General features: G+C 42.0%; 1 protein-coding gene across 14 annotated transcripts in view; it reads left to right on the forward strand.

Annotated features, from left to right (window-relative positions):
- KMT2C (lysine methyltransferase 2C) overlaps nt 1-26,021 on the forward strand; it is a 347,150-nt gene that overhangs the window by 271,139 nt on the left and 49,990 nt on the right. For 11 of the 14 annotated variants that reach the window (XM_075922783.2, XM_075922788.2, XM_075922785.2 and 8 more), the window contains 15 exons: nt 414-600; nt 2,367-2,471; nt 2,822-2,869; nt 4,419-4,556; nt 4,741-4,773; nt 4,858-4,971; nt 10,448-10,586; nt 10,844-11,058; nt 11,220-11,293; nt 12,638-12,820; nt 13,478-15,355; nt 17,834-18,159; nt 19,284-21,100; nt 22,432-22,543; nt 25,834-25,912. In XM_075922783.2, the coding sequence (XP_075778898.2) occupies nt 414-600; nt 2,367-2,471; nt 2,822-2,869; nt 4,419-4,556; nt 4,741-4,773; nt 4,858-4,971; nt 10,448-10,586; nt 10,844-11,058; nt 11,220-11,293; nt 12,638-12,820; nt 13,478-15,355; nt 17,834-18,159; nt 19,284-21,100; nt 22,432-22,543; nt 25,834-25,912 (5,448 nt within the window). The remainder of the gene's footprint in view (nt 1-413; nt 601-2,366; nt 2,472-2,821; nt 2,870-4,418; nt 4,557-4,740; nt 4,774-4,857; nt 4,972-10,447; nt 10,587-10,843; nt 11,059-11,219; nt 11,294-12,637; nt 12,821-13,477; nt 15,356-17,833; nt 18,160-19,283; nt 21,101-22,431; nt 22,544-25,833; nt 25,913-26,021) is intronic. The other 3 variants (XM_075922790.2, XM_089776785.1, XM_075922793.2) reach the window with 2 other exon arrangements.

Raw genomic sequence — 26,021 nt, forward strand, 5'->3', positions numbered from 1 at the left:
AGCCCCTGGGTCTCAGGAGGCCCATAGTCAGTCCCCTTCTCTATCGCAGACTTGAGTGGTTTTGGTCAAGTCAGTCATAGTGATGTTCGTGTGAGGATACATACGTGAAGGACTGTGTTGTGTTCTGATATCACAGTAGCTATGTTGGTACCTAACCTGATGGAAGTTGTTGCGTTTGTTTGTTTGTCCATAACTTAACGTGTGAATTTTAACTGATGTGTAACCACTGCCACCTTCTTCCAGTGACACACATGCCTCCCCTCATCCTTCCAGGGTGGACGCCAGGGTGGTATAATAGTGTCCTGATGCAAGCTATTTAATTATATTGGTATAAGAGGTTAAACTTTCTCATGTACACAAATTTGAGTTTTCCTAAATAGACTGACTTTAATATACATTTGTCTTCATTATAGGAAGCTTTCTTTGGAAAAGATCTCCTAGATACCAGTAGACAAAGTAAGCTGAGTTTAGATAATTTATCCGAAGAATCACTTCTGCTACCATGTAAAACTAATCAAACTGCCAATTTTCTGGATCCATCTTCCGACCCATTACTTAGCTCAGCCTCAACTCCAGCTCAAGCGAAACTGGGAGCTCAAGGTATACAAAGCTAAAGTTAGTGATAATTCAGTCATGTTTGGTTTTGTTGTTGTAGGAGCTTTCCCATGCTTTTGTGTTTTCATGTTTAGCGTATACCCTTGCTTTCATTCTTTAATATTACAAGACTACAGCTAGTCCCTGACTTACGAACGAGTTATGTATCAAACACTTGGTCTTAACTCGATCTGTTCATAAGTCAGACCCCATTCATTTAAATGGGACCACGCTGTTCATAAGCGCAGATCACCGTTTGTAAGTCGGGGACCGGCTGTACGGGAGGTTGGTTGTAAGTGCGAATGGTCGTATGTCAATGCATTCGTAAGTCGGGGACCACCTGTAGTTAATGTTTTATTGGATGATAATTCACAATTGGGTATGGATTCTGGAGTCACTAGTACACAGGCACAGGTCTTTCACTGACCTGAATTATATATGTTCTAAGTCGTCTCCTTGAATTTAATTTGCATGCTTTCAAAACACTTAGAAACAGGGTGAGCCCTGTTTTAGGTAGACAAATCCTTCATGATGGAAGACTAAGGTAGACTAATTGGAAAGGCAGCATTAAAAATGTTCTTTGTACTGATGAATATTTATTTTAAAGTTATTAAAATAAATATTGATTACTTTAGGTTCCCAGACTTCTCAGATTTTTGGAGACTCTTTTTGCTTTATATTGTACCCCATAAGCCTAAATGCTCTTTCAGGGTACACTTTGTAGCCAAAGGGCAGCTTTCAACTCTCACTTTCTACTGCAAAAGCTTAACTGAAAATGTTATTTCCTGATGAATAGTGAGTCTTGAATATGGTCAGAAGGCCCCAAAGTGCTATTGAAATGCTAGCTTTGCTAACGAGCAATTTCTCTTTTTCCCAGTTGTCCTGCTATTTTAAGAATTCTTTTTCTGAGTATCTCATAAGTAAGGCTATATTTTAGTCACAGTTATATTCAGGAAAAGTCATGGGCAGGTCACAGCAGTGCACAAACATTCACAGGACTGTGACCTGTTTGTGACTTGTAATACTGACTGAATTTTGGAGCACCATAGATGCTGTTAGGAGAGAGGGAGTGATCATCAGTGTTCCTTGTAAGCTGTGTGCTTGTGCAGCTACTCCACGATCTTAGGCTTTAAAAAGAAACACCCCACCATGCCTGAATCTGGCCACCAAGGCTCAGGACTCCTACTCCACCCCCAGCAATGGTGCTCCAAACTGTTCCACCCCTGCTGCCCCTCTGTGGGCGGGGAGTGGCTTTCTGCCATGTCAATGAGGGTTTCTTTGTTTTGTTTCGTTTTGTTTCTTTTGTTGTAGGTGGTTTTTTTGTTTGTTTGTTTGTTTTTTGGTTATCATTTTTGTGTGGCCCCCAACTGATTTTTCTGGGAGTCAGAAGCCCCTGGCCCAAAAAAGGTTCCCTACCCCAATTAATAAGAAAATCACTCTTATCAAACAGAAATTTTTCTTCGGGCTTTGTTTTATTTTCTCTTTGTATTTATGGGCTTTGTGGTTAACTAAGACATTCCTTCATATTATTATGAGTTAGTGTTGGTTTACTTGTTTAAATTTATAGTATTAGTATTTTCACTCTTTAAAAGAAATTCTCCTTTATATGTTTTCCCCAAAATCATCTAGCCAGTGTCCCTTACAACATGCTTATTCGTTACATTTACTCAATTTAGAACATTGCTAAATACATGTAAATCACTGGGCAAATTATTGGAGAAATATGTGAGGGTCCTGCTTGTACTGATCTTGAGTTATTGTATTTTACATAGGTAGTTCTGATGACCCTTTAGCTGACCTTTCAGAGGTCTTGAACACAGATGATGATATTCTTGGAATACTTTCTGATGATTTAGTAAAATCTGGAGATCATTCGGGTATGTGCTTTTAAGAGATCCTTGGTATCTATTTTCTTTGTTCTTGTGATTATAGACTCATTTCATGTTTTATGTTCACAGATTATGTGATGTGTGGCTTTGATGTTTATGTAGCTGTTATATCTTAAGTATACTCCAATTTCAGAAGGACTTTTATCTCTTCTTTTACAAAAAAAAAACCCCAAAACCTTTTCAGTTCTTTATTTTACTTAGACCTTTGCTTTGCTGCTTATAAGGGAATGAAATATTTGCTGTTGTCTGTCATACCTGTATAGCATGCAGCAGCGTATGCTCTTAGTTCATTTTTCTCTTGTTATAATCATCCATTTTATCTGGTTTGGGTCTTGTAGGTCTTGATTTATGCACTTTCCAGGTTGAGAACTCACCCTCCCCATTTGGTAAGAAACTAAACAGTGGATGACCCGTGGTTAGAAGTAGTCATCTTTCCTAGTGGTTTCAGCTGAAAGAACTGTTAGTGCATGCATAGTTGTTAGTGCTTCGTTCTTCTGTGTAACTAATCCATGTTTTTATTTTTCTCTATCTTTGTGTTGTTTGAGTCAAGCACAACTTACAAAACCTGCACTGTGCACTTGACAGAATTCTAGATAGTTTTCTTTGGAAATGTTTTAATAAATTTTCTGTTTTTGTGTATTTTAGAAAACAAAACTATGCATTTATTACTTTATTTTCTATTTGACAATATTGCATATAGTAGTATTACTGATATATTTGTTGTTAACTTAAAAATCATCTTAATTATGACAGTTTTCAAGCACGAATAAAACTATCAACATCAGTGTCTTTTTATCACTGGCAACAATTAATCACTTTTGCATTAATTAAACTTTTATATGAAAACAGATGCATGATAACTAGAAGGACCATGGTACATTATTTTAAAAGTGGTTCTTAGATGGAATTTGGTGCTGCAATCACTTTCAAGTACTAAAGTTGGTTGGAAAATAAGGGTCTGTTGCTTCTAAGATATTTTCTTAGCTTTTGAAAAGATACTATGAATATTACAGAATAAGTAACAATTGCATTTTCTCAGCACTCTCAAATTGTATTATCTAATTTGATGCAGAATATTTAGCCCTCTTCTGAAAGTAGAAGCTGCTGCTATTTTACTATAGGCTGAATTGCCTTGGTCTGGCACTCTTGGGACGTGAACGGTCCTGAACCAGGGAGTTTGCCAGATCTGGGGAGATCAGTATTTGCCCCTCCACTCCAGGCTGTCTCCTCTCCCCCCGGTGCACCACTGCTCTTGGTGCCAGGACTCCTTTTTCAGCTGCAGACTACTCCAGTTCACCGAGGTTCCACAGAGGTTCCGTTCTTCTCTAATCCAGCAATGCTCTTGGCCCCTGACTGCCAGTGTTTCCCTGTGAGTGTTCCAGTCCCATAGCATCCACAGGGTCACCAACAATGCCAGACCAGAAGTGTTGCTGGACTAGGGAAGTCCAGATTAGGGAGATTCAACCTGTCATAGGCCAGATATTTACTGGTATGAACTGTATTTTAGTAGATATTTATTCTAACACAGCAGGAGTCATGGAAGTTTGGGGAGATATTTAACTTTCAGTCAGGTCTAAATGTACCTGCTGCCAGAAATTTCCTGTTTTTAAAATTAACAAAATAAAAAGCTCTAAGAACATTAAATTTAAAAGTCCCATTACAACAAAATTTATTTTGAAGTCTTCTAATTCTAGCATTTGATTAAATTAGATGCCTTCCTCAAATTATGCAGCAAGATCAATGAGATTTTTTTTTCTTTTTTCCTCCCCCCCTCCCCCCCCCCCCCCCCCCCCCGCCGTTGAAAATCATCTTTTAGGTTTCAGCAGATGGCTTTAGTTTACAACTAAATTGTAACCAAAAATCATCTTGGAAATCTTTGTCCTGTGTCAGTAGATTTCATTGTTTACAGCTGACTTAATATTCTTATCTCTTCAGCTGGACTAGATATCGGTCCCATCTCTGATGATCCTTCTTCTCTGCCTCAGCCAAGTGTCACTCAGAGTTCACGACCCTTGAGTGAAGAACAATTAGATGGAATTCTCAGTCCAGAACTAGACAAAATGGTCACAGACGGTAAATGTCTTACACCTTCACTTCAAGCAAATGCTTGAGCAAATGCTTTGTTCTTTCTGTTATTATTGTCTGTGTAATTTTAAAATTATCCTTTGCTCTTACAATTACAGAATTAATTTTATTTTGTTTTATCTAGAAGCTTGAAATGAATGATTACTAATTTTGTTGTTTTTACCTTGCCCAGGTGCAATTCTTGGTAAGCTGTATAAAATTCCAGGTATGCATTTTTGAGTGTTGCTGTCTCTCATTCAATTTAGTTTATATAACAGTACATGCCAAGTTATGAATATTATTTTTACAGAGCTGGGAGGAAAGGATGTGGAAGACTTGTTCACAGCTGTACTGAGTCCTGCAAACACTCAGCCAACTCCTTTGCCGCAGCCTCCACCTCAGTTAATTCCTTTACACAATCAAGGTATGGTCTCCCGTTTCTTTTAAAAATGGGTTGTACAAAACCAGTTGTGTATCTTTCATAGTATAAATCAGGAGAGTACAAATACTGCCCGCAGTCCTGATTTGGCCCACCAAGGCTGTCAGTCCAGCCTGCAGTCTTCGCCACCAGGACCCTCAGGCACAGAGCAGTCCCATACACTGCCCAAAGCAGCTGGCTGCTCTATGGGACTTTCTGCACTACATGCTAGGAGAGGGGAACAAGCCAATGGGAGCTGAGAGATTGTGCTGGTGCGGGGACAGTGGGAAAGCCTCTCCTGCCCAGCCTGCTGCCTCTGGCACGTAGTGCAAAGAGCCATGTGGAGCAGCCAACCACTTTGAGCTTGGGGCTGCAGCAGACAGGGAGCCTGCCTGAGGGTCCTGCTGGGCAGCTGGCTGGGAGCTGCCTAGGTAAGCGCTTCCCAGCCAGAGCCTACCTCTGGCACCCCAACCCCTCCCTCCTCCCAACTCTCTGCCCCAGGTCACCACCCAAACCCTCTACATCCTCTTTCCCCCAAGTCACAAATCCCTCCCAGAGCCTGCACCCCCTCGTACGTACTCCCCCAAGCCAGAATCCTCTCCAACACCCATACCCCCTCCCCGACCCTCTACCCCAGTCTCTGACCCATGTAACAACCTCCTTCACCCAAACTCCCTCTTAGATCCCACATCCTCTTTTGCACTCCAGTTCTGTACCCCACACTCCCTTAAGCCAGAATCCTCTCCTACACCTACACCCCCTTCCTCAACCCTCTACTCCAATCTCTGTCCCACATAACCTCTTTCTTCACCCAAACTCCCTCCTTGCACCCCAATCCTCTACCTCAAGATCCCTTTTGCACCTGCCCTACATCCCAGATTCCGTACCCCCTCCATAGAAAAGTGCAGCCCTGTACCACTTTCCAAAATCTTGGAGTAGTCCCCCCCACCCCCGTCAAGAATATTGCCAATACCTAGTATAAATGATGATTAACTATGGTAGGGTAAATACTCTACATAGTGTATGTCATCTTGGAACTGAGTATCTGATACATATGTGAATGGATTTTTTATTTCTGAGAGGAAAAGTTACTTTTTGTTAGACTTCTTGTTAAATTACACTGGGTGATCATGGTATAGTACCGTAAGTGGTCTGTTATAAAGCAGGGCTCCTATAATGACATTTTGTCTCACTGCTTTTTCAGTACATTCAAGCAGCTCACACTAATGGTGAAGAAAGAGTAATCAATCTGCCGCTTAATTATAACATTTTTCTTTAAATGTGACAGTGCTATTCAGTTTAATTTCTGTTACAGGGTTAATTTAAGAGGGATGATTAGCACTATTCCAACAATGAAGAAAGAATTAGCATCATTTTGTAATATTTCAATTATTTTTGTCTCTTTTGTTTTCTCTCTTGAGCAAATGCAGGGTGTTGCTGTCTGCATATAGGGAAGGAGGGTTGTTATTGCAAAATCAAATCAAATATGTTGTTTCCCAAACTCTGACTTCAGAAGAAAGAGGAATTGCATTATTTCATTCTACCGTCTTTAATAGATTTTACTGAGAAAATGCTGGAATATGTAACCTAGAATTCTAGGTTTTCATTCTGGTATTTCATTGGTAGGTTACATCAGTGGTTCCCAAACTTTTTCCTGAGAGACAGGAAGGCCAACAGACTTACTGGGGTCCTGGGCAGCTTTGAGCTCCAGGAAAGGGTAGGGCCATGGGCAGAAGAGGTGGGGCTAGAAGCATCCAACCCGCAGCATTGGCAGGAGCGTGTCACACCTCTCCGTCCCCTCCGACCTGAGGACTACTGGAGCATTACATGGGCAATGCCTGGTGGCCCATTTTGGGGTTGCAGCCCACAGTTTAGAAACACCTGGTTTATATAATATCCAGGAACATACTTAAAAGCACTCCTTTCTCATCAGCCATCGTCTGTAAGTAGAACCGGCACTAGCTCAGATGCAAGCAGAGAGATCGTTGTGACGTATTTGTGCTTCAGAAATATATTCCAGTGTCTAAATCGGGGGTGGGCAAAATATGACCAGTGGGCTGGATGCAGCCCACCAAGCCATCGGATCCCTCCACCAGGCTCCCTGACTCATCAGCCCTGCCCAGTCAGAGGTTCAGGGCTCCCTGGGCTGAGCTAATTGACTGGGTGGGGCTGATTAATCACCTGTGAAGCTGTATTGTCTCCCAGCATAGAGGGAACACTACCCTGCACTCCTACTCCATTTAATCCTAGCACCTCTGCTTCTGCATTCATACCTCCTCCCTGATCCTGCTCCCCCTCCTATAACTCCCCTCCCAGAGCTGACACTCCAATCCCTGGTCACAACCCAAATCCCTGCACCCCATCCTTCACATCACAACCCCCTCCCAGACCTTGTGCACCTCCTGTATCCCAGTCCCTTAGCCCCAGCTCCGTTCTGCACCCCACTTCCATCCCAGACCTCACACCTCCGCCATTAATATAATGGAAGTGTGCGGCCTCCCATCACTTACCAAATTTTTGGAGTGGCCCCCATCAAAAAGTATTGCCCACCCCTGGTCTAAATGGAGTAATTCTAGAACAAACAGTTATCTAAGAAAGGAGAATAATAATTTGTTTCTTAATCTGGATGAATTTCTGGAAAAATATAACACTTCAGAAAATTCTAAAAAAGACATAATTTAAAGCAAATTAGAAGTAATGGACCATATTGCCATTTTTGTCCTGTGTCATGTCGGCCCTAATATTTTAATGATATAAATAACATGCCCCACTTTAATAGTGGTGTAAAATTGCTAGATAACTGAATATTTTATTGAAATATTACGATACCTTTGGCCAATGTATTTATTTCATTGACGTTAGGTAGATGGACTGTCTGTGAAAAGGAATTCCTAATTTTGTTGGTTAATATTTATTTAATAATTGTGAAAGGACATTTTGTAATTAATGACCAATTAATTATCTGGTATTATGGATATGTTTTCCTTTTCCTTTTTTTGGTGTAACATTGGTGGTTTTTTGAGTGGTGTCCATATCGGTACTCCTCTATAGGTGTGTCTGCATCCCAGCACTGTGGATTGGAGAACTTCAGTAGCAGTGTCTTTTGGGCCTACACATGTGCTGCCTATCCTTGTGCTTTGCCAGGAGGCTAGTCCAGCACTGACTGGCTAATTGTCCCCAGTTCCATCTCAACTGCTCCTGGCTAGACATGGAGCCGTTAGCTGCCCATTAGCAGATGGTTAACTCTTTTTCATTTGTTAAGCTTTTAGAAACCCTTTACCACCTTTTGACTTTTATTTAGCTCTGCCTTAAAAAAATATTTTTTCTTCTGTCAACCCCCTAAGGGTGGGACTTCCTGGACAAAGGTATGTCTAGCTCTCTGGGCTTCAAAAAGTGTTGCGCATGGTCTCAGACAAACACTCCCAGTGTATTCTCTGCCTTGGTGAGGGCCACAGCCAACAAGAGTGTTCTTTCTGCAGCAGCTCCAATTGAGATCCCATAAGGAGAGTGCCAGAAATCACGTTTATGGAAGTGATTCTCCAACCCAGGCCCTCTGGAGGGTATGAGTCTTCCTCTCATCCTTCAACTTTGAAGGATAGAGGTCAAAGAAACGGTCAAGGAATGCCTCTCACAAGTGGAAAAAGAGAGCAAGAAGTCCACTCATCGAGCCCAGGGATAGCCAAAAGCAATCACCATCTTATTCGCTAGCCTCAGCACCACCAGCAGCACTAAGATTGTAACAGTGACCATTGGTGTCCAATACTGTTGATAGGCCACAGATACTTTCCGCACAGGCATTGTATCTTCAGTACCTAGAGATAAGGATAGGTGCCCTAAGATGCTTCCATTATGTGAGCTATTGTTGGTACTGCCAGTGGCATCGGCCCATTCAATATTGACAAGATTGGTATAGGCAAGATCCCCATCTGCGTCAATGCCAGCACCGATGCCAGCATGCTCAGTGCCATCATACAGTGAGCCAGAAGGGGTTTCTCAATACTCCTCCTGAGCTCCTTATGGGACCCAATATCAACCGGGTCTAGGAATGTGTCATGAGAAGGCACAGCCCCCATCTTGGTACCATTGTTTGTGGGCACCTGCATCTGGCCCAGTGCCACCACAATGACCATACTGAGACCCTTGGGCAGTAGAATGATAGTCTGCTTAAAGGACACTGAGCATCATTAAAGAATCTCCCAAGCATACACCCTTGGCTAACAGCATTGTGGGCCTCACAACCCCAAGAAGTGGAGGAGCATGAGGTGGACCCAGAGGAGGCAGTTACATCCAAGGCTGTATCCTTTTCTTTGCGAGACAAAGCGGTCATTCTGTCTCTACCTTCTATGATGGGTGACTTCTGCTTGTTCCACTCTGGCAAAAAGAGAAGTGAACTCCCTCTGCATACCCCTGCAGGAGGTTAAAGATGTGCACCACTAGCTTATCGACATCCCCCATGCTTCATCTACCTCCATCAGAGAGCGCTCCCAGATTTGTAACTTTAGCCCTCCAGACTCACTCCATCAGACATTCCACAAGATTGATCTCATCATCTGTCACCTTCTTTAAGAATGTTCCAGCCTCAGAGATCTGCAGAGCTGCAGTCAACATCTTCACAAAAGACTATGCAATCACTGGGAACTCTGCCTCTGATGCCATCTTTGGCTTCACAGTACTTACCTGTGACTAAACCAACTCTGAAGTCCCAGTCCTTCATGGGGGCCGAGGGCTCTGCTTGGGAGTCATCCACAGTGGAGCACCCTTAAGAACACTACTTGGAGAAGAGGAAATGGTGACTTGCCTTGGACAGGAACAATGATTCTTTGAGATGAGTGTCCCTATGGGTGCTCCACTACCCTCCCTTCTCCCCTCTGTTTTGGAGTTCTCACTATGACTGTGTAGTAGAGATGGAACTGAGAATGGTTGGTCTGTGTGTACTGACGTGCTGTATGGCACAGCACAAGGAGAGACCAACCGCACCTGTGTGGACCCAAAAGACACTGCTACCAAAGGCCTCAAATCAGCAACACTGGTGTGCAAGTGCACATATAGAGGAGCATCCACGGGGAGACACATTTTGAAGAACTATTGTTATTGCACAAGGTGAGGAGTATCTTTGTCTGGCTGTAACCTGACAAAGAAGAAAATAGCAATAGCTGATGCTAATTAGGAACACCAATTCATTGTATTTGCTATGTCTCCTGACGTGTTCGTAAGTCCTCTCCACAAGATTACGCTTGGCACATAGGAATGCAGGACTGGAAGGGGCCTCCTGAGTCATCAAGTTGAATCCCCTGCTATCACAGGCAGCCCCATCATATATCCTGTCATGTAATCACATCAAGGTCTAATTTAAAGCTAGTCAGGCTGTACAAATAAGTTGTTTCTCACAAAACTATTCCTCACCAAAGTTTGTTTTAAACACTTTGAAACAGCCTGCAGACACTCATTCTTTACGTGAATTGTTTCAACTTTTGCCTTCCAGGGGAAAGTGTGTTTTCAAGAGTACCACTTATGAATGGCCTGATTGGACTCAGCTCCCATCTCCCTCATACTCCTTTGGCTCCTGGAGGTGGACTAGGCACTTTCTCTCCTATTACGCAACCACCATTCAGTGATAACAGGTAAGTCAAGTTGAATAATGTGGAATTGCTTAAAAGTTAGCCTAACCCAAATGGTAACATACTTGCCACTGTGCATTTTAAATGTTCATTCTTTGACAGAGATATTTGATACGATATAAAACATTTTTGCTCTTTTCAATCTTTTCAAAATATGTGATACTAACTGCTAGAGTAGCGAATAGAGTGTTTACAAAATAAACTTTCAAATTATACTGAGTGTAAATTAAAAATGAAAAAATTCTGTTTTGTTTTGTCAGGGATAAGAACCCAGCATTTAATCCAATAGTAAACGATCCTAACAGTTCATGGACGCCATCCGCCCCCCCTATAGAAGGAGAAGGGGACACAATGTCCAATGCTCAAAGAAGCACTCTTAAGTGGGAGAAAGAAGAAGCACTAGGTGAAATGGCAACAGTAGCACCTGTTCTGTACACGAATATCAACTTCCCCAACCTAAAGGAAGAATTTCCAGGTGAGCGAGTGATTTATTGTATAGGAGCACAAATTTTGTAACAGTTCTGTTATGCACCTTTCTGCAGAAAAGCATTAATTGTTTCTACTTATTAAAATTGTCTGAAGAAGTAGAAATTTAAACTCCTGCAAACTAAAACAATATGTCGGTTTTGGTTGCAGACTGGTCTACAAGAGTGAAGCAGATTGCTAAATTGTGGAGAAAAGCAAGCTCACAAGAAAGAGCACCATATGTGGTAAGGGTGACTGCAGCCAGCATTTGTACACAGTGGGAGACATTTAACCTGTAGGATGTTTGATTTTAAAGCCACTGAACCATTCACTGATTCTAGAAGATGCAGTTTCAGGCATATGTATTTTTTTATTTGCTTCTAAAGCTATTTTTCTGCCATTCGGTATATATAAAAATACATCCATTTATTTAGATTACAGTCTCACCTAGACGCCCCAACCAGGATCAGTATGCTAAGTGCTATACATACAAGAAACTAAGAGACTCTCTTTTATCCAAACAGCTAACAATCCAAATTGCTGGTGATGGTTATTTGTGCGCTACCAGTGTGGCTAACACTGTGCCAACATAGATGAGACCACAGTCCTGCCTCTAACAGGTTCATTCTGAAAAAGATAATTAAAACTGCCAAGTGACTGAAGCTCAAAACCCAGCTTTCCTGCTCTTACTGTAGCTTTCTTTACCTTATTACTTTTTAATAGGTACAATCACATCACTTTAAAAGGGGAGCAAAAATGTCACACCAATTTGATTTTTGTAAGAAGCTGCAAGCACTAATTCAGCTGCCATTGTGAATATGCTGCTACCATCCTTGTGACTGCTTTTTTAAATCTTTAAAAAGTTCATTTCTGCTAGATGCAATATCCGTTTGAGAACTGCAACATTAATCTGAAAAAGCAACTGTCAGGATTTAGTACTCAGAAGGAGTTGGATTCAAAATGTCAGCCAGAAGTGACTCCCCGAAGCAGCCATTAAAAGTTTAAAAGCTCCATTATTGCTTGAAAATGCTTATCTGAAGAGTTGTTGTGAAATCCAGTTTTTCTTTGTTCTTAACCCTCAGTCCTATATTTGTACTGCTAGCCTGACTGAGTGGGATGCATAGAGGCTATTTAATGTCCACTAATGCATATTTTTTCCTGTAACTGAAGTTCTCCAAATGAACCTCTGTTGATTCATCTTACCTGTGAGCCACCTGTTTCCCTCAGATTTAGGACCACACAAATATAAGATTTGAAGTGTGTACTGATATATTTGTATTTATTTGCCAGTGCTGCATATGAACAGAAGCTCGTAACTTACATTTAAAGCCTCTATTGCTAATGACTTTTTTGCCCCACATGGTTTGACATACATAAATCCCACACTTTGACTTTGTCAAGACTATAAACTTGCAGTTAGTAGTTCTGGTTACAAGAGAGTAACCTAGTTTGTCTATGCTTTTGTGTGATTAAATCAGACCACATAAATGATTTGGTTGTAGATTTTGTAGGAAGAATGGGTAGATGCAGTACTTTATACTTATAAAAAGAAAACAAGAAAAATTACTTGCATTTTTATTTTTTCTCAGCAAAAAGCCAGAGATAATAGAGCTGCTCTACGCATCAATAAAGTGCAGATGTCAAATGACTCCATGAAAAGGCAGCAGCAACAGGATAGCATTGATCATAGCTCTCGAATCGACTCAGACCTCTTTAAAGATCCATTAAAGCAGAGGGAATCAGAACATGAGCAAGAGTGGAAATTCAGACAGGTGTGTTATATTTGGTCATTTATAATTGTGGGGTTTTTTTGTATTGGTAGTTGCTGTGCTTAATAGATTAAAATCAATTTTAATCTGTCCAGGGAAGGAAATATAAATTTATAACATACACTCTGCAAAGAGTGAAGATTTGGGTCATAAGCAGAAGTAGTATATAAAAATATTTGTGACTTTTTTTTTTTTACCACTTTGGTTGTTTTGAACATAATTAATTGTCTTTATTTCTGGGGCCAACCATGAGCAATGGTGCATTCCCTTTTCTGTCAAATGTCACAGAAAAGGCCCTCACCCTGGGGACTCAGACTCAGAAAGAAGCTAGCACTTTTCTGTTATTCTCAAAGCCCTTGATCTATTGTCAGTGAGGCTGCATAATTCTTCAGTATGGAAGGTTGGGAAATGGCTTTATTCCTCTGGGAATCTAGGAGATGCTCTTCTTTGATCGGTCAATGGGGAGCATGCCAATGTAATTTAGCTTTCATAAATGGCCAGGCATTCTGCCCTCACTGTACTTAAGATTTTAAATTATCCTTAACTGATCACATGTGTCTCTAAAGATCCTAATTTGTTGGTGCTCAGTCATCAAAATGCCCTTGCTTATGTTCCCTGGACTAATAACTGTAACCTTTTTCTCTTCCCATCTTAAACCAGCAAATGCGTCAGAAGAGTAAGCAGCAAGCCAAAATTGAGGCCACACAGAAACTTGAGCAAGTGAAAAATGAGCAGCAACAGCAGCAGCAACAGCAACAGTTTGGTTCACAACAGCTTCTGAACCAGTCTGGCTCAGACACACCAAGCAGTGGGATACAGAGTCCCTTAACGCCTCAGACTGGCAATGGAAATATGTCTCCTGCTCAACAGACATTCCATAAAGACTTATTTACAAAACAACAATTACCCTGTGCCTCTACTTCAGTATCCTCAGACGATGTGTTCCTCAAACCACAAGCACCACCTCCACCCCCAACGCCAACTAGAATTCCAGTTCAGGATCCTCTTGCTCAGCCACAGACACCTCAGCCCTCATCACAACAAATGTTTCCTCCAAATGCTACAAACTCCAGACCACCTTCTCCAATGGATCCATATGCTAAAATGGTGGGAACACCCAGGCCACCACCTGTTAACCAAAACTTTGTTAGAAGAAATGCCATTACACCAGTGGATACCTGTCCACCAGCATCATCTGTATCAAGGCCTGTTCAAGTAAGTGAACCAGCAGGAAACAGACCTTCACCAGTCAGAGATGCATGTTCTTCATCTCCAGTTAGCAGTGACCCCTATGCAAAGCCACCAGATACACCCAGACCTGTAATGACAACAGATCAGTTTTCCAAACCTGTGGGGGTATCAAGATCTCCCATAATTATGGAACAATCAGGGAAAGCTCCTTTAACAACTGGGAGCAATGACGCATTCACTAAACCAGCTCCTAGAACAGATATATTTCAAAGACAGAGAATAACTCCTGCTGATTCCTATGCACGACCACCACTAACTCCTACTCCCATTGTTGATGGTAACCCTGGACCCTTTAAAACTCCAATGCGCCCACCACAGTCCCCACAAGATCCTTATGGATCAGTGCCACCAACACCGAGACGCATTGCTGTTGATCCATACGAAAGGCCTGTTTTGACACCAAGGCCAGTGGATGGTTTTTCCCACAGTCAATCTAGTGATCCATATAGCCAGCCTCCTCTAACTCCTCACCCGGCAATAAAGGAGCCTTTTGCCCATCCACCCAGGGTAATGCGACAGCAAAGTGACTCTTTCTCTCAGTCTGGACCCATTTCAAGGCCAGCCTCTCAGGACCCTTATTCCCAAGCTCCAGGTACACCTCGGCCGTCTAGTGACCCTTATTCTCAGCCTCCAGGAACTCCCCGACCCACCACCGTTGATCCATATGTGCAGCAACCACCCACACCAAGACCTGCACAGCCAGCAGATTTATTTGTTCAGTCTCCTGCAAGTCAGAGACATTCTGATCCTTATTCTCAACCTCCTGGCACACCAAGGCCAGTTATAAATGACCCTTATTCTCAGCCACCAGCAACTCCAAGGCCAGGGATTCCAGAGAATTTTAACAGACCCCCAGTAAGGCCAGGACTAATGCCAAATCGCGATCCTTTCCTGCAGGCATCCCAAAACAGAGGAACTGCTCTTCAGGGCCCTTTTGTAAGACCACCAGATGCATGTTCTCAAACTCCAAGACCAGCAGGACCTCCTGTCACAGAATCATTTAACCGTGCTCCAGCAGCCCCAGCACATGATCCTTATGATCAGCCTCCAATGACTCCAAGACCTCAGCCAGAAGCTTTTGGAACTAGTCAGCATGCCCATGAAGCTGATCAGCAAAGGTCTGTCTCTGAGGGCAATTTTAATGCATCTGCAAATTCTCCAATGAATTCTCAAGGGCAGCAGTTTTCCACAGTCTCACAAGTTTCTGGCCCAGCACCAACTTCAGGAGTAACAGATACACAGAATACCATGAATATGTCTCAGGCAGACACAGAGAAACTAAGACAGGTGAGCTCAATATACAGTTTCATATTTGTGCTATTAAAATGTCACAATCGGAGGAATTCACCTCTTTTCCATTGTTATAAGGAAGAAGTATGAAACACTGAGCCCTGACCTGACTCTCCTCTCTTCCCATGGCAGCAACTCCAGCCACCTTCTGGCTCAAGTTCATAACATCTTTTTCAGTGTTATAGCCTCCATTCCCAACATGTCCGTAACTCTGTGGTTCTGCTGTAGCTAAATTACATTTGCTATCAGAGGGCCTCATTCTAGCTATAGTTTTGTTAGCAAACTTCCCAACATCATCAGGTGATACAGTGTGCATTGAGGATCCATTGTCTGAACCTAACCATGTAACCCTGGCCCACTGACCATCACAAAAATGTAATTCAGCATTCTGCATAGAATATTTGCCACCTCTGCTCTAATATGATTATTTCTGACCTTAACACGTCTCCGGATATTGGACCTTAAAAATTGTGACATTCGGATTTAGAGAGAAACTATTTTGTGTCATTTTTTTTAGATTTCTAAATGTTGGAGATTAAAAGCTTACTTCACTTTCAATAACTTGTAGAGTTGGACAGGCCTGTGAGGTGTTTAGTAGTATGAATGTATCCTGGCTTTAAAGGAAAGTAAAGAAAAAAACACTAACAAAAATATTGTAACAATCTAAATTCTTTATCCACAAAGTAGGTACAACAGGGCTATTGGCTCTTTGAGTTCACCCAGTCCTCTACAAGCAAGCCTTCATGCTTACATGGAGGGATGTCTGCTAGAGGTTATGGGATAGATTGGTTTAAATGCAAATTTATTCCTTCTCTGTTTGACATTGCTGACATGTCAATTATGTTGATGGTTTCTGCAGCATATCCACCTGTCCATTAGGAATTGGATCAAGAACACCAAATCATGTCATGTAAACCGCCAAATAGCAAATAAATATTAGATAGTAAGGGCTCTTTATCACTGCTGTCCTAGACCACATTCCTGTTGGGCTTTGCTAGCGTAAGATTCTGGCAAAGGCTAGAAGGCAAAAAGTCTGTCATGGAATGGGGATGAGATTAGAGCTATGGAAGGCAGCTTAATCTCTTTTTGCGTGAGGGAGCTCTATTAGCTTAATGCAACCTAAAAATTGACATTGCTGATCTGGAAGGAGGTCTGGCCAGGGTAGAGACACTGCTATTATAACAAAAGCAGTTCTTCCTGACTGAACTTCTGATCTTCTGTCCTCCTCCAGAATGTATCTTTCCTTATGGCACAAGGTCCCTATTGGGGCACTAAAGTTTAAATAACCACTCATTCTACACTAACATTGATAATCTGTCCCGTTAGCCAAGACATACACGTTAGGCAAAATATTAATTTAAGTGTGTTGTCTTATGTTACCTGAATGTTTTATCCTCTCCCCACCGTTCTTTTGGCCTATGTCAAGTATTCCATAATACTTGGTGTTAGTTGAAATAAACTGCAGTCTAAGTTGATAAGGAAACTCTCAGGATCTAGACAGGTGGGTGTTTCACCATAACAAGTAGGGAGTTACTCTCACACCCCAGTACTGGAATGCCTCAAAGGAGAAGAGCACGATATGTTGTTATACTACTATAGTACACACCCAGGAGGTGCTTTCATGCCCTTTGATACCTGCTGGGGATGTAAAATCCATTTAATAGGAGAACTGGTTAAATGTAATATTTAACTGGTTAACTAATTAAAGAGGGAGTGGCCTCTCTTCCCCCGTGATGTGCCTGAGCTGGGCCCACCACTGATGGGAGCACCCCTCGCCCACAGAGCACCCATCTACCAGTTAACCAGCGCCAGTAAGCCTCACCCATTAAGGGTGAGGTTTACTGGTTAGCCATTCATATCCCTAGTAACTGCATTGCCTATCTTCAGAACATAGATGGATGTACCATGGGATGAGAAAAAATAGAAAGCTGATGGGTTAAATCTAGTTTCATACAATGCACAGTGAGTACCTTTTTCCATTCAAACAGGATGAATATAAAAAGAGGTAGTTTTAGTATTTTAACTTTGGAAGCACCTTCTTTGTAAGGTGAATTTAACAACACTGCATCAGAAGGCTTTCTAAAAATTGGTCTCATATCGAGCCTTTCTTCCTGTACAGTACTGTTATTGATTTTAAAACAGCAATAAAGCAATCAAACAGACTGGTATAGGTGGTTTGGTGTCTTGAATACATTTAGTAATGGACCAAAGTGTAGTTTAGCAATTTACAGTTTATCAGGACATACTCTACATGAATAGGAGTCATTGAGGTGAAAGGTTTCACTAGCCTCTTTGAATTGTGTGGTCTGGTTTTTAGTTAATTTGCAAGGGAATTGTAGGGGAGGTGCTAATGAGTGGGGAGAAGATTGTTCTTTTTATACATGATGCTTGGCTCTAGAGAATTTTAACCAGTAGATTCTAATATTTTGAAAGTATATTTATTTCAGTAGTAAACATCATATTTTTTTAAATCAGCGCCAGAAATTGCGTGAAATTATTCTGCAGCAGCAGCAGCAAAAGAAGAATGCTATACGTCAGGAAAAAGCACTACAGGATCCAGCCACACCTCCCCATGCAGCTCCACATCAGCACTGGCAGCAAGAAAATCTCAATCAGATTTTTAATCGACCTCCTCCTCCCTACCCTGGGAATATTAGAGCATCCATCATCCCCCCAGGTGGTCCAAGGTTCACAGTATTCCCAAAAGATCAACGTGGACCATTTCCTGCTGATGGGCAGTTTAATAGACCCCAGTTTCCAGGAGATATGACTGCCATGGGGATGAGGCCTCATGGTCTTAGGTATGATTTTTGATTTCTTAAAATGTGTTTGAGATTTCTAAACTATTATAGGGATTTCCAGTCAGATGGCCTATCAACATTGATGTCATTTGCCTACCATGGCCGCAGTCCTGTAACCACTTACACAGATATTTAGCTTTAAGCATAAGAATGTAAGAACAGCCATACTGGGCCAGACCAATGGTCCATCTAGCCCAGTATCCTGTCTGCTGACAGTGGCCAATGCCAGATGCCCCAAAGGGAGGGAACACAACAGGGAATCCTCACGTGATCCCTCCCCTGTAACCCATTTTCAGACAAGAAAAGGCTAGGGACAACCATAGCCATTGTTGGACCTAACCTCCATGAATCTAGCTCTTTTTTGAACCCTATTAAAGTGATATGTATAATCACATTGAAATCAGTATATAAAGATAAATGTGCATGTAAGCACCTGAGGAATTGCAGCCTCTTTTTTTGCACTAATTGATTGTGTGCATTACTGGAAATTGTTCAGAAATTAAAACTTAGTACTCTGATGTTGTTTTTGTTGTTTGGCCATTTGGGGGAGATGAAAGGTGGATTTTTCTTTTATTTTCATTATGCCCCTTGTATGTGCAAAACCCACAAAGCTGCATTTTTAGGCATTTATTAAGAAAGTTATTTAATCCAACTTTAGTTTTGATTTCTGCATATGGCATCTATAACATATTTTCATGTGAAGTATACACAATCAAGAAATGATATATAGTCTGTGTCATGAGAGGTAAAATAAATATCAATGGGGGGAGGGAATTGGACCCCCAATTTTTTTTACGCCTGTTGAGTTCAATTAAAACATAGGGTGTCAAGCAAGATGTTTTTTACTGTAGCAAGCATTTTTATCCAGTATTGTTTGTGTTCAGGGGTTGGTACAGCAAAAGTTTATTTAAACATCATGAATGCAATTATTTTGGTTAATTTTTGTGTTCTTTTCAGAAAAATCATTTAAATTTGAGATTGATTGGTATTAAAATATTTATTTATATGTGCTAAAACATAGTCTGCAAAACATTTCAGCAATTAGTCATTTTATGAACTCCAACAGATCAGGTGGGCTCAATGAATAGAGAGAACTCATTGTTTAATAAAATCTTTCATTTCAGATTTGGGTTTCCAGTAGGTGGCCATGGTCCACCAACAGGCCAAGAACGTTTCCTTGGGCCTCCACAGCAAATGCAGCGCGCTGGAGTTCCACCACAGCTGAGAAGGTCTTTGTCTATAGATATGCCTAGGCCATTGAACAACACACAAATGAATAATCCAGCTGGACTGTCTCAGCATTTTCCACCACAGGGTATTCAGGTTCAGCAACACAATATACTGGGGCAAGCATTCATTGAGTTACGTCACAGAGCCCCTGATGGCAGACCAAGACTCCCCTTTAATCCCTCTGCCGCTAATGTTATAGACACAGCACCCCAGCATCAGCGGCATACAGGATTTGTACCTAGACAGGATTTTCAGGGTCCACGACATACAGATCCAGTTAGAAATAATCCTCAAGGTCTAACTAACCAGTTGCAGATGTCTACAAATTTGGAGCATTTGCCACAATCTCAGCAAGATAATCGTGACCATCCGCCTGTGCTTGTCATGCATTCTTTAAGTCATCCCCTGGTTAATGATGCTTTTTCAGGAACTCCTTTGCCTACACCTACATCCAGTGAGGCATCTGGGAATCTACAAATTCCCAACCAGCCAACTGATGGATTAGAAGAGAAACTTGATCCTGATGATCCCTCTGTAAAAGACTTAGATGTCAAAGATCTGGAAGGGGTTGAAGTCAAGGACTTAGATGATGAGGATCTTGAAAATCTAAATCTAGACCCAGAGGATGGGAAAGGAGATGAGTTGGACACTTTAGATAATCTAGAAACCAATGATCCTCACCTTGATGACCTTTTGAGATCAGGGGAATTTGATATAATTGCATACACAGACCCAGAACTTGATCTGGAGGATAAAAAAAGTATGTTTAATGAGGAATTGGATCTTAGTGTCCCTATAGATGACAAATTAGGTACCCAGAGCAAGACAGAACCAAAACAGAAAGAACAAAGTGATAAAACTTCAGTTCCCGCTGGTGAACTTTCTCCGCAGAAGAAATCAGCTATGGAAAGTGAGATTAAAACAGAAGTGCTTTCTCCAAACTCATTAGAGGAAACAAAGTCTGAAAATGAAAAAAGTGATGGAAATGTGGAATCTGCAGGTCCTCCGCTTGCTGATGAAACAAAGTTAAATGATGGAGAAAAAGCTCCTGTGCAGCCTAATAATCCAGAATTACCTGACAAAACCATTATTACGAATCAGGAAACAGCTGTGTCTAGTCCAAATGTTGTTCAGGGCCCTGCTCAATTGCCTGCTCAGGGTGTTATAAGTTCTTGCAGTATTTCTGGATCCACACCTGTCCTTTCAAGTCTGCTGGCCAATGAAAATTCAGATAACTCTGACGTACCGACATTAGGCTCTCCAGTTCAGTCTTTGCCTGTAACACAAACAAATCATGTATCAGGTGTTTCACAAACACTAATGACACCTGCTGGACAAATTTTGGAAAACACTTTAAATTCTACTCTGACTGTGGTTCCACGGGTAAACCATAGCTTCTCTCAAGTGGCAACAGTAAATCCAGGATTTATCCAAGGTCAGTCAACTAACCACGGCTTTGGGACAGGACAATCTAGCAATCAAGCCGTGACTTTGGCAAACCGCCCTGGTCCCAGTGGTATATCTGGTCCCCAGCAGGCAATGCTCCCTCAAACTCTAGCCCAGCAGCAAAATCGGGAGAGACCTCTTTTGCTAGAGGAGCAGCCCCTTCTTCTGCAGGATCTTCTGGATCAGGAAAGGCAGGAGCAGCAGCAGCAGCGACAGATGCAAGCCATGATTCGTCAGCGTTCAGAGCCATTTTTTCCCAATATTGGTATGTATGTAATACTTTTTTGGTGCTGGTTAGTTCACTAGTTCACTAAACAAATAAATACCAGAAGAGAATATAAAAAATCTGACTAGCTATTGACAAAAATACGAAAGCATTTGAAACTGAATTTGTAGCTGGCATGATGAAGAGCAAATTGACTAGTACTTTCAGCAGGAGACTGAAAATTTAAGCATGTAAGTGAAATTCTGCTTATATTGATGTCAGTGGTAAAAATCCTGTTCACTTCTATGGGGCCAGGGTTTTATTCACAGTTTTTTTTGAAATTGTGTTTGACCTTGAGCAAGATTCTTAACCTCTTTATGCTTCAGTTTTCCATGTATGAGCAAGAGATCCTCAGATAAAAAGTACCACATTATTTTACCTTTCATCTGTATTTTTATTTTATGATGAATAAATTACCATGTTGTCCAGGACTCCCAACTGTCTCAGAGGAAGCAGTGCTTTATAAATAAAATGTATATGAATTAATATGCATTTGACCAAAGTACAGTTAATTATTAACTCATCCACATTGGACCTAGGGAAAAATAATTCTTCATGTACTAAACAAAAAAAAAAAATAGAAAATTTCAAAACAGAAGTGGCAATCTGTTTTTATTGGTGTAATATAGCATATCAATTTTATAGTATTTAGATGTATAAAACAGGTATTTTAATCCCATAGCTTGTTAATATAATATGAAAATGCTAGAACACCATTGAGTCAATGTGTGGGACAGGAGTCTAAACACAATTGGAGGTTGCTGACTAGCTGTCAGTGATGTATCAATGTCAATAATGCCTTTTAAGTGCACAAATCAGACTCCTTTTCCTGATTTTTTTTTTTTTTAAGATATAAATTCTGTTTCACAATAGCAATAAATTCTTCCTCCAAGTCACTCCTCATGGTGACTAAGGGAGCCTTGTCAAATACCTGCATTAACTTGGTAATGTTTATAATTTAATAGATTCACCCTCTGGCCAAGTCTTCTTATTCCAGCCTCTCTCAAACTGATATTCCTTCCTTTGCATTTCTTGACTCGTAGTAATGAAAGTTGCTTCAATTGCTATAATGGATACTGTCAGTCTTATTCCTGAGATGCTTATTGGAGTGCAAGAGTCTTACAGGATATAGAAACCTGCATGTTAATCTCTGTAAAGTGAAGGAAAAAATTAATGTTCTGTATGCGTGGTTAAATGCTTGTAATGCGGTTGTTTTAAACTGAAAGTGATTAGTACAAGTGCCAGCATTGGAAATATGCATTATGTTGATAGTTCTATAAAATCAAAATGTTCAGATGTATAATTCATCCTGTATTATTTTTGTTTCATAGACTTTGATGCAATCACTGATCCCATTATGAAAGCAAAAATGGTAGCTCTTAAAGGTATCAATAAAGTAATGGCACAGAGCAATATGGGAATGCCACCAATGGTTATGAACAGGTAGGCAAAAGATGAAACTATTGTTTTTTTTTAAAAAAAGTAACAATGACCCAAGTATTATACTTTTTTAGCTACCAGCATCAGTAGACCTGAAGAAGAGCTTTATGTGGCTTGAAAGTTTATCTCTCTTACCAACAGAACTTGGTCCAATAAAAGATATTACCTCACTCACCTTGTCCCGCTGGAGTCTGAAAAGTCATTCTCAGCCACAGTATCAGGAAATTATAAACCATCACAACTGTTCACAGTGAATCACAGACATAAAATATGGAAAAAGGTCTGTGTTACCTATTAACTCATACTCCGTGCTTATACAGCGGGCCTGGGCAAAATAGAGCCACTAGATCCAGCCTGCAAACATAGCGGGAAGCCTCTGGGAGTCTCCCTGCTTGCCCCACCCCTGCACACCTCTGAGAAAAGTGGCTGTTGGGCCATTTGTGTTTCACAACTGTGGAGAAGAGGCAAGAGAGGCTTCATGCACTGTCCCCACCCATAGCAAAATCCCATTGACCTGCATCCTGTGTAGGGGTAGGGCAGGCAAGGAGGCTGCCTGAGAATCCTGCTGGGCTGCTGCATGGGAGTCACTTAGGTAAGTCTCCCGATCAGAGCCTGCCTCTGGCACCCCAGCCCCTCCCTTCTGCCAATCCACTGCCACCCACATAACCTCTGCCCCCATCCCGAACTCTTACCCCCTCCCAATTCCTGCACCCCAATTCCTTGCCCCAGATCACAAGCCAAACCCCTGCCCTAGGTCACAGCCCAAACTCCTGTACCTCCTCCTGCACCCCAGTCCCATGCCCCAGGTCATAACTGCCTCCTTCACCCAAACTCTCTCCCAGACCCTATATGGTCTCCTGTACCCCAGTGCCTTCCCCCAAGCTTCCTTCTGCACTCAACCTCCATCCCAGACCGCGGACTTCCTCTATTAATATGATGGAAGAATGTGGTCCTTGACCACTATCAGGGCTGGTCCCCACTCTGGCACTCCAAGTGCAGAAGGTGGGGGCCTGCAAAGACTTTAAATACCTTGCCTCTAGGCTATGCTTACAAACCTCCCCTCTTCCCCCAGAGTCACAGATACACTGGCTCCGAGAAATAAAAGCTGCCACCATCAAGTGATTTAACCCTGAAAAAACAGGAGGGAACACTTGAATTCCTTTCCCAGGGATACCACAAGCTCTTTTTCCCCCAAAAGCTTGGAAAAAGAAGAGTAAAACAAGCTGCAGTCTCTGGTAGCTTTGTCTAGGCAAGACACACACACACACACACACACACACACACACACACCCCCCCCTCCCTCCCTCCCTCCTGTTACTTTCCAGGACACAAGAATCAAATAATCACCGTAAAAAGTGATTTTTATTACAAAACAGAAGATATACTTGATAAAGCATACTTGATTGCTGGGTGTTACAGAACAACTGAGTAAAACAAATTAAAACCGAGAAAATCTCTGGGAACAACTCTTAGATGGTGAATGGGGGAGAGGAGGCATGGATTCACACAGAGCAGTTCAAACCAAACCACAACAATAAAGAAAAATAACCCTACTCACAACTAAATACACATTTCCCTTTATTTACTCACGATCCTTGCCAGGTACAGTCCACTTCCATGCCCCAAATTCCTTGGAGGCATGGTAATCCTACCTGGGTTTAAATTGGGGATGTTAAATATTGGTTAATTGAATGGTTGAGTAATCTCTTGAATTCTTATTGGTTACTTGACTATTCTATAGTCCCCAGGGGCGAGGTTGGCAGCCAGTGCGCTCCAGCCCCACTCCAAAGGAGCCGCCTGTCACTTAGTGCTGCTGCCTCTGTATTAGAGACAGCAGCGTGGGGCGCCAGGTGGGAGCTAGTCCTCGAGGGGACCCTGTTTAAAAACCAGCTCCCCTTACGGGCCAACGGCCTGTTTCCCCATGCTGCTGCTTCTGATACAGGGGTGACAGCAACCCCTGTCCAGAGGATGGGGGTCTGAGCTCCTGTACCCGGCGTGAGCTGGAACGAAGTCTGAGCTGCCTTCCCGCCTACCTCCTAATAACGCTTTAAATGCAGAGTCGCGGTGGGGGGTAGGTCCCAAACCCATCACAAGCCAGGACTTGGCCAGGCTGCTAAAAAATTTACTGGTGGTATGGGGGAGGGGAAATATGTGTAGTCTATAGCATTAACCTATAAGCTTTTGCTTATTGATTAACCGACTACACTATTACATCCCTAGTTTTAAGTATCAGAGGGGTGGCCATGTTAGTCTGAATCTGCAAAAGCAGCGCGGAGTCCTGTGGCACCTTATAGACTAACAGATGTATTGGAGCATAAGATTTCATGGGCGAAGACCCACTTCGTCAGATGCATGTAGTGGAAATTTCCAAAGGCAGATATAAATATGCAGGCCAGAATCAGGCTAGAGATAACGAGGTGAATCCAGTCAGGGAGGATGAGGCCCACTTCTAGTAGCTGATCTGGAGGTGTGAATACCAAGAGAGGAGAAGCTGCTTTTGTAGTTAGCTAGCCATTCACAGTCTTTGTTTAATCCTGAGCTGATGGTGTCAAACTTGAAGATGAACTGTAGCTCAGCGGTTTCTTTTCTAAGTCTGGTCTTGAAGTTTTTTTGCTGCAGGATGGCTACCTTTAGATCTGCAATTGTGTGTCCGGGGAGATTGAAGTGTTCTCCTACAGGTTTTTGTGTATTGTCATTCCTAATATCTGATTTGTGTCCATTTATTCTTTTATGTAGGGACTGTCCAGTTTGACCGATGTATATAGCAGAGGGGCATTGTTGGCACATGATGGCATATATTACTTTAGTAGATGTGCAGGAGAATGAACCAGTGATCAGCCAGTTTAAGGCGGGGAACACTGCCTGCCTCTTGCCCCCTCTCCGCCGCCGCCACTTACAAGCCAGCGGCTGAGTTTCCCTGCTTGCAAGCCAGCTGTGCTGGGCTTCCACTGCCTCCCCGCAACACGGCAGAGGGTTCGCCCCTCGCTGCACCCCCTCTCCCGCTGCCTTAAACAGCTGCCTGCCTCTCACCCCCTCGCCGCCGCCACCCCTGGGCAGCTCCAATTGTCCGGCTGGCTGGAGCACTTCTGGGTTCCAGTTAGTGCCAGACTATCAGGAGTGCCAGACCACTGGATGCCTGACAATTCGAGTTGTACTGTAGTAGTTAAAACAAATCTGTCTAAAAGGTTTGGAATTTTTTTGTTTTAGGCTGAAATAATTTGAAACAATTTATCTGTACTAAGGTGCTCACCAGTTTTGAAAATCTGTTATAATTGATCTTTATGTATCAATAGGTTTCCCTTTATGGGTCAGCCAATGCCAGGAACACAGACTAGTGAAGGCCAGAATCTTATGCCGCAAGCAATCACACAGGTAACATAACTTGTTATGAGTTACAGCAGAAGTATTTTTAAATGGTGAATATTTTATTTTCTTCTTAAAATGATTTGTGATTTTAATCACTTTGTTTATACATTTTTAT

This window comes from Pelodiscus sinensis, chromosome 2 (assembly GCF_052426305.1).
Source record: "Pelodiscus sinensis isolate ZL-2025 chromosome 2, ASM5242630v1, whole genome shotgun sequence".
Taxonomy (NCBI): Eukaryota; Metazoa; Chordata; order Testudines; family Trionychidae; genus Pelodiscus; species Pelodiscus sinensis.